The sequence below is a fragment of the Maniola jurtina genome, chromosome 8 (assembly GCF_905333055.1).
Source record: "Maniola jurtina chromosome 8, ilManJurt1.1, whole genome shotgun sequence".
Classification (NCBI taxonomy): domain Eukaryota; kingdom Metazoa; phylum Arthropoda; class Insecta; order Lepidoptera; family Nymphalidae; genus Maniola; species Maniola jurtina.
Genome location: NC_060036.1, coordinates 11,178,249 through 11,187,678, shown reverse-complemented (window position 1 = coordinate 11,187,678; position 9,430 = coordinate 11,178,249). Strand labels below are relative to the sequence as shown.

The 9,430-nt window shown below is 35.2% G+C and overlaps 1 protein-coding gene across 1 annotated transcript; it reads right to left on the bottom strand.

Moving 5' to 3' along the window:
• Positions 1-3,151: 3,151 nt before the first annotated feature.
• On the bottom strand, positions 3,152-9,107 carry LOC123867467 (odorant receptor 13a-like). Its single transcript, XM_045909519.1, has 8 exons — positions 8,941-9,107; positions 8,007-8,255; positions 7,274-7,545; positions 6,335-6,536; positions 5,720-5,819; positions 4,928-5,032; positions 4,156-4,317; positions 3,152-3,250 (listed from the first exon to the last, which is right to left on the bottom strand). The coding sequence occupies exons 1-8, from the start codon at positions 9,087-9,089 to the stop codon at positions 3,188-3,190; spliced, it is 1,302 nt and encodes a 433-aa protein (XP_045765475.1). The 5' UTR covers positions 9,090-9,107; the 3' UTR covers positions 3,152-3,187.
• Between the last annotated feature and the right edge of the window lie 323 nt (positions 9,108-9,430).

Sequence of the window (9,430 nt, the reverse complement as noted above, 5' to 3'; positions counted from 1 at the left end):
ACGTTGTCTTTTACTTATCATCAAAAACTTTAACGAGGTCGAGTATTAAGAGTTCAAGTTAGTTATCAAAAGCAGAGGTTATCAGCCAAAATGGTTTAAATTAAGTAAGTATTAAGTACTAGCTGATGCCCGCGACTTCGTCCGCGTGGATTGACGTTTTTAAAAATCTCGTGTGAACTCTTTGATTTTTTGCGATACAAGATGAATGATACAAAGATGCATGCCAAATTTCATCCAAATCCGAAAGTTGTAACAATAAAGAGAAAAAGAAAGAAAAAGTGGACAGGGAAGTACTTATCTTTATGAGAGATTTCTACCAGTAACCCTTGGCAGTTTTTTTTATTTTTATAGACAAAGTTATTCAGATTTTGAAATTATACAAATAATAATATAAAACTGTCAAGCAATTTGATTTGACCGCTACAAACGAAGCTAAAAATACCTACCTTCTTAATCCCATATTCTTTTTAATCTTATCTACATATTCATATCACCACGATAATCAATCGTCAATCAATGCAGTATTTATCAGCTTCTATATTACGAACTAATAATGTACCTAAATTCTAATTTTCGCAACAACGAACGAGTAACACGTTACAGGGGCGCGGCGTTTGCCATTATTCATGATTAGATTTTATCATTACCTATTGATTATTGAGATTCATGGATTGTACTTTGTGTTCGCTCAGACTTTACTTGGAATTAAACGAGACAGACTTAAGTAAGATACTTTAATATCGGTCTCATTTTAACTGTGTCTTGTCTGAGCAAAGTCAAAGTACGCTGAAAGAAGCTACGCCGTTACGCCAGAGTGAACAAACTGTTGCTACGCCGTAGACATGTCGAAGAGGTCATCCAATTAATAATTCATTGGATTTTTTTATTTTTATTTTTAAAACAAATATACATTTTATATATTACAATGATGCAATGGCCATTCCGGTGGTACCTATCATAATCTTTAATAATTTTACCCACGCAAAAAATCACATCGATTCGTTGCGACCTGATAGAAGGACAAACCAACAAATCCACAACACATATTAAGGGTAATTTTAATTAAATATGTATTGATTCTCGTCGTCAAATCCTCAATGTCTGAAAATAAAAGTGTCCTTCTCGTCTTCACCTGTGGTGCTGAAACGTGGACACTGACAAACGGCCTTGTTTACAAATTCAAAGTTGTTCAGCGAGCTATGGAGAGGGCTATGTTAGGTGTTTTCCTGAGGTTTAAGATCCGAAATGAGGAGATCCACAGGAGAACCAAGGTCACTGACATAGTCCAAACTATTGCAAGCTGAAGTGGCAGTCAGTAGGCCAAGCCTGTCGTGGAGGCGATGGCCGTTGGAGCCGGAAAGTTCTTGAGTGGAGAAAGCAAGCGTAGTGTTGGACGCCCTCCAGCACGATAAACCAAGAACCTCAATAGCTCAAACGGCAAAGGAGTGGACTGAAAACCGAAAGGTCGACGGTTCAACCCCGCCCGTTGCACTATTGTCGTACCTACTCCTAGCACAAGCCTGACGCTTAGTTGGAGAGGAAAAGGGAATATTTTAATATTCTATAAAAAAAAAAATAGCGGCTGGCGGGAAGTGGCTGGATGAGGAAGGTTGAGGACCGGGTGTGGCGGCGTTCTTTAGTAAAGGCCTATGTCCAACAGTGGACATCCACAGGCTGATGATGATGATGATGATGATATTAACAGAAGCGTCCCGCATACAGTTTTTAGCGCTCCCGTGAAAAACCGAACAGAAATTACAGCGTGCAAACTGTGAACATACCGCTCAGTTTTGCGGGATTAGTAAAAATCTTCTTTCCTGCAGAATTGAATGGCCAGTGGGAAAGGGCCCTTATCCATTTTGAGAAGTCCTTTAATTTGCGCGGACATGCGCGTATAGCTATACAATACATATCATGTTTTAACAACAAAGGGCTGATGAGGAAGTGGCCTCAATGCGACTCGATAGCATATCGAACGGTCATTAGTCTTTAGTGCTGGCATGTGACATATGCAGAAAACTAAATATGTATCTACTAGATAGGTTGATAGAGATATCGAATTTTTCAACCTTTTTATTGCCCTTGGGTCCAAGCTTTTACATTTTAAAGTTACTTACCTACTTTTAATATAGTATGCGAATATAAAAATTTAAAACTACACAATGTTTAGGTAACTATTTACATACAAATATACAAACTATTTACATACAAAGCTGATGCCCGTGACTTCGTTCGCGTGGATATAGGTTTCTTAAAAATCGTTGATTGTCCGGGTAAAAAAGTAACCTATGTGTTAATCCAGGGTAGGTATAATCTATCTCCATTCCTTTCAGTCAAATCCATCCTGTAGTTTTTGCGTGAAAGAGTAACAAACATACACACATACACACAAACTTTCGCCTTTATAACATTATATAGTGTGAAGTGTGAAGTGAGATTCAGCTAAAACACCAAAAAACAGAACCGATCGTTTTTATCTCGTATTGATTTTGAGAAGAGACTGGAGTTCAATGGGGGGCCGCCACTGGGTTTATGATAATATGAATAAATAACAGGCAGTTATTTTAAACCATAGACCTGGATAGATACTTCAATTTTATTTATTTGCATAGATTAGTTATATTAACGTAAAGTAGGTAGGTATTGAAGTTCTATTTAAGTACTTACAAAAGTAATCATAAACAATTTTATTTTATCTTGGGTTAGAAATTAAGAGGATAATCTGTTTGCCAGTTTTTTCATAGCCCAGTAGGGATTTTGTCTACATTTTATTCTTGAAATATTATTTACAAAAACTTTAATCTAGGCTCGTACGATTCATTTTTTTAGTATTTGTGTTTAGTTACATAAAAAAAAAAAACTGAAGAAAGATTTTAGGTCAAGAATATGGATATTTAGACGCTAGTAACTTTTAACATAAGCAATATTTTTTTTTTAATTAAGACGTACGAGCATAGTTCTTCATTATATCTACATTTCTAAAAATTATGAAAATTGGATTACACTTACGGGAAGAAAAACTTTATCGCTTTTTATATGAAAATTTACAACTAATGGCCTAATTGATATTTGAAAAAACTTTGTGCAATGTCATTTCATTATCTGCTAATGATTAAGCTAATGCTGCATTAACTAATGAAGCGTTGATCATGTTTTGTGCTACTGGATACAAGTCATTTTATCCTCTCTACGTATTATCTCTACTATACCGGCGCAGTAAGTTGAAATACGAGTATGCTGAGGTCATTATCTGGAAATGTAAAAGAAACTGTTATTCTTACGTTAACCATCGTTATAATATACAGCCAGTAAAGCCAAGGGGTATAGAGCTAATTTAAAACACGGGTAAACAAAATAGTAGTAAATTCAGTATAGGTAATATCAATAATATTACATATGTTATATTACTATTATACTACTTACTATTATACTATATATATTACTATTATATTAGATATATTAATTTAATTAGTAACATTACGTTAATTGTCTAAATATATTAATTTAAATGACTAAGATTTTTCCGTAACACGGCGTTGATATCGATCGACAATCGATATCGATTGACATTAGATTTTCTAATAAAAAAAAAGTTGAAAAACTATAACCCGACTGCGGAAAAATGACTTTGAATGAATGAACTTGAACCCGACTTGGTAGTAAAGAAAGAAACAAGATCTGTTGTGTCTATTGTCTAACATTATTAAATACGAATCATGTTTTCAAATTATTACAGGATATAAGTTTTTACCTCACACATAGGTACCTACCGATAAAAAATACCGATATCAGCAGGTCGTCCGATGTGATCGAACTGCTGTTGATGTCTATTGTTTTTCCCATTTGTAAAACTGAAAATTCGTTACCTACCAGTAATTTAAAGTTTCCGATGCCACGAAAGAGCCAATTCAGGCTGAGTGCAGGCCGCGGTAGTCGTGGAGGTATGAATTATACTGCCATACAATATGACATATACACCTCCCAAGTTAGCCCCGTTATGAATAACGAGGAAATACTAGACAATATGCAATAGGTAGTTAGGTAGTAGGTTAGTAGGTACCTTCTTGTTCTTTCTGTGTTGTGTTCCTTTACATGTGTTTTTGTGTGCAATAAAGTGTTCTATCTATCTATTTTCAAACATACAGAAATACAAACCGAGCAGAAAGTTTCTAGATCGAGATTGGGCAAGCCCGTGAACTTGATGGTGAGGGGCTGTTGCGTGCGCATGATGACCAGCGTGATGTCATTGCGCAGCAGTCGGCCCAGCGGCGTCGCGTGCCAGCCGCTGCTCCAAAGCGCATCGCCCACAGCGAAGGCCTGAATAAATACATACGATATCATCAGTTGTGCAGTTCCCGTTATATTATTAGACGAGATGATGCCCACAGCTTGCGTGGATTTAGGTTTTTAAAAATCCCGTGGGAACTTTTGATTTTCCAAGACAAAAGAAGCCTATCTATTTTTGTACCGTAAAACATTTAAACGGATTAAAAATCCCGTGGGATCACCAGGATTTAGGAATGCAATTCCTTACAGCATCAGGGTTGAGGAGTTAGGACCTCGAGGTCAACAACAATGTCTTTACTTGGTATAGATCCTTCCATATCAATTTTTAAACGACAGTTTCTAACTCCCACCAGCTTTCCCAGGTCCCCTGCAGCATCAGGATTGAGGAGTTGGAATCCAATTTTTATAGAACAATGTTGCAAAGTTTTTCTAGCAATGTGAAGCTGCGGGCATCATATTATGGTCTAGTTCAGAATATAATATTATTTCAGAGCGTGCAGTGTGTTAAAGTTTAACTATTTCATAATCCTCTTGCTATTTTATTGTACTATAAGATTGCGCGAATTCGTAACTTACATAATTTACTTACTTATAACGTTTTGTTCAATTTGGTTTAGTTAAGTAGCTCGTGTATTCTTACTTTGTCTCTAAACAGTGTCCCGAGATAGCACGGTATCCAAAGCTGCACGCAAGTTGCAACGGAATACATTACAAAGATGACGTTTAAATTCCCATGGTCCAACGACTGAAATACAGTGAACATACCTTTAAGTAAGACGCAACATTGGCCCCGTGTCATATCAGGGAGACAGCAATAAGACCGGGAGCCGCAGCAGAAATGGCTGAAAACGGCAAGCGGCGCAAGTATGCATCTCTTAGTGAGAGTTATAATATTATATTTTTTTTCCGTTTGCCGTGGAGACCCTGGGGCCATGGAGTCTTAGTGCAAAAAAACTTTTACGAGACATTTCCCCGCGTTTAATAGCCTCAGAGGCTGAACTAGTATAACTTTTCAAATGATACATTGACCGAAGCGCGAGACGTCGGGTGAGTTTCCATCCTATGTCGTCGACATTCCATCTACAGTCTACACGCACGAAAAGTTAATTTGCGTCAGCATTCCTCATACACATGGCTAAAGTTTGGAATACTCTTCCGCGATCTTTGTTTCCTACCAATTACAATCCGGGTATCTTTAAAACAAGAGTGCATAGGCGTCTTCAGATAGGTAATTAAACGCGTCCCATCTTATATTAGGCCTCATCATCACTTTCCATTAGGTGTGATTGTGGTCAAGCGCTTGCCTATAATAAATAAAAAAATAAAAAATCTAAGAGTTCGGTTTTGGTATGGAATTCTGTTACGAGTAGATGCCTTCCTATTCTCCAGTCTCTACTACTAAATATAAGTAGGTAGGTACTGCGCTACTTACATCAGCTACTTGGTAGGTCGTCAAGCAAATTAGAAGTGAGCTGAACATCACTTGGTAGACTAGTGGAGGACCGAAGATTGACGAAACTTTTTCGATAGATCTGCCGAATTTAATGTTATTTTTAAAAGCTAATAAGTACCTAATTTGTTTTTGATGCAAGATAGGCTTGCTTGGAATTTGTTATGTCAATCGTTTTAACTGGAACAAGTTGTTTTTTAGTAGTAACACACTTGTAATTTAAGAATAAATATCAATATAGAATCAAGAAAGGTAGTTGATATGGATGCCATTTATTTTTCAAATTATAGCTATCTAATTTTCAACCCCAAAGGGGAGTTCGCAAGATGCTGCCACAAAAATGATTGTGAATACACAGTGTGCCCTAGACGCTCGATGGGTTAAAAGTTGAAACATCGATGGTTAAAATACATAAACTAACTAGATATGGCTGAGGTCGCCACTGTTGCACATACCAACACAATGTTTTAGTATTGTCGAGTATTCCAAAACAAAATATCTTTGGTGTGCCCCTTGCATCTTTACTGTCCCACTTCCCACTAAGGCCTAATTACGTCAGTTTGCTTGTATGGAGTGTCGGGAGTGTGCTTAACTTACCTAATAACCAAATTGTGCCATTTAACAATTCTCCTCATTCTACCGTTAAGCACAAATTGCACTTCGATTCGACGAGGGTCATATTTGGAGAGTTCCACCACGCCGTGGTCGAGGTCATTGAAAAGTACTTCGCAGTCGTAGATTATCATACTCATCATGTAATAGTAATGCAGCAAAATATGAAATAGGATGTAAATATAAACTGAAACATAATATTCACAACTCTGAATTGAAACTAAAAACAAACGAATTCTTAATTGTAATCAATCAGAAATATAATAATAATTGTATTTATCTAGATACCTAATTTGGCTTCTTTACGCGGACTAGATACTGTCAATCAAAGGCAACTTACTAATGTTATTCATTGTAAAACTTTTACTATTATAATTGAGTAACTATAAGTACCTAAGCAATTATTACCACTCAGTGAAACGGTGAACGAAATCACCGTGAGGAAACCTGCATGCCTGCAGGTAATTTCAAAAATTCTCCATAATATTCTCAAAGGTTGCCAATTCCCACTTGGCCAGCATCGTAGACCTGGACCAAACTTTTTTCATTCCATGAAGGATCCGTGCTCCGTAGTGAGCTGGCGATACGTTGACAATGATACCTTCTCTATTACTTAGGTACTATTATCTTAAGTAAGCCTTAAATTATATAATGAGACATCATAGTTCATAACTTCATAAGCGGGCTCTAATTAGGTACCTACGCCAGTTCCGAAAACATAGATGTCGATGGGTGTTGATGGGAGATCACAGACAATCTCTAGTTTCAGATACTTAGTGCATACCAAGTACCTACCCTGTGCAGGGGAGGGCGATTTACAAGCCACGATGTACAGTAGGTAGGTATAATAAGAGGAGTAAAGCTCAGTAAAAAGTATGTAAAAAAGCTCAGTAGCTCAGTAAAATAGCTCACACGCAAACTTACCGCAGAATGCCTGTGGGATAACTATCGCACTGCTGATAATTTGAAGAGTCAAAAACACTTCGTAGTTAGGAGTACGATAAGGGTCGTCATACGGAAGCCAAAAAGGAGATATCAGAGGTCTAATGAGGTGTTCAGTTTGAGTCGCAAATAAACTTTGATACAGAAGGACTGCTAATGTCCTGGAGAAATACATAAAGGAGATCATCAAGATGAAAACAAACCACAATATACACAGTTGCCATATCAGCAGTTGTCCTTTGAGAAAGGTGTTTCTGAAATTTAAAAACTTTATTTTTGCATATAAAATATGTGTCCAATTGTGAATGTGTCCAATGGGCTGTAAAAAGCTAGCAGAACAGACATATAACATTTTCGCATTACTTATTGTATTAGTGTGGATAAAAGATTCCAAATATTTAAAAAAATATCAGTTACCCACATAGTTAACCATACTTTATAAATAGATAACACTAATGGAATTAATACTATTACAGGTAAATTAGGTAAGTATAACAATATTTTTCTAAAAAATAACCATGTAATACCTATTAGGTACCTATCCTATCCCTTATAATGAAGTATTTACTTAGATGAAATATATTAAAAAGAGATTGCGTAATGCGTACAACTACTAAATACCTTTATAATAACTTTTTAAAGATTAAGATAGATTAATACCTTTTTAAAGGTCAATATAACAAAATATCAAAACAACGGAAGTAGTTTACCATACCTGTACTTTGACCCCAAACTGTAAACATACTGAAAGTCCCTGTCCATGGAATATAGGAGGTCCATTAGCTTTCTTCTATTAACAAGTAAACTTGTGTTAATAACGGGAATTATGAATAAAGTAATAAAATAGCAAAATGATTCAGTGGCAAATGCATAATCATTTGTAGCAATTCCGTGGTAAATAAATATCAATTCAAAACCCGTCCCTACTAATGCCAATGAGTTAACTAACAGAGGCCAAACGAATCTGTAAAGTTAAAACAAGATTAAGGTACAATCAATAATTAATTATACTAATTACCTATATATTGTGATATAATATTTCCAAAAATTCAAATCAATTTTTTTAAATAACCTAAAAATATTACAATTTTTTGTAACTAAGTACTACGAACGTGTTAATAATAATAATATCATGCACAGTTATTTTTATTGTTTTTTTTTAATCTGTAACGAAGAATCAAAATGGGGTGAAGAGTAAAAGTGGAAGCAAAATATCAGAAAATTGAAGAAAGTCTAGAAAAAGATATTATTGAATTAAAAACAGGAGTATCCAATCATGAAGAAAATACCAGACTAGAATTGTTTGTTAATCATTTATGGTAGTAGGCACCTACTTTTCTCTCTTACTCCGTGTGGAATGTGTTAGTCAAAAAAGATTTTATTTAGTTTTATTTATTCTACTAACCAAATCAGCAGAAAACAGCGACAGGGATGTCGATAATATCCTTTATTTTTATATTCATATAAGTAAAACAGTTTTAGTATTTAAATACCCTGTCTTGCCCTTCTCTCCCCCTATAAGTATAGGCGAAATTCTTAACCCGCTTCTATACCGCAGAATCTATCGGATGATGTACGAACGCAAAGAATACGAACATACACATATATGTATGTTTTGAGAAATTAGAAGTTTATAAAATATTATAAACCTGATATAAGAATCGGCGTTATGAAAGAAAATTCCGTTCAATATAAGAAATACTCTGATCTGCGGGTGATATTCGAAAATACCGTCACTGGGACAGTCGCGGTCAAAATCGCTCTTAGTGAAAAAATTCTTAAGAATTTTTGTCGTCATAACTGAAAATACGTGAGAATTAACTGAAATACGTTTAGTCTTTGAAATAAAAAACGTATGTAGCATTTATATCCCTAATCCATACTAATATTATAATCCATACTCTATTACTATTTAAAATTTCAAACCAAATTGGAAATATAGGAAATCTGCTTTAAAATTATCAGGTATAAACATAACAATTAAGAGGACAGCTACTAGAAATATTAAAATTTTATTACTATTCATCATAAATCTGATTTTAATCATACACTAACTCGTAAATGCACATTTGGTGCATTCACATGATTAAAAAATAATATGGTCCTCATTTATCTATTCTGAAATTCAGTTAGTAGGTA

Bases quoted from the DNA above. Each gene is read 5' to 3' on its own strand.
- LOC123867467 (XM_045909519.1), bottom strand. From the start codon at position 9,089: ATGACGACAAAAATTCTTAAGAATTTTTTCACTAAGAGCGATTTTGAC. The intron at 6,537-7,273 runs GTAAGTTTGCGT...ATTATGTTTCAG, and splicing joins TATCCCACAGGCATTCTGCG to TTTATATTTACATCCTATTT. The intron at 4,318-4,927 runs GTAAGAATACAC...GTATTTATTCAG, and splicing joins GGACACTGTTTAGAGACAAA to GCCTTCGCTGTGGGCGATGC.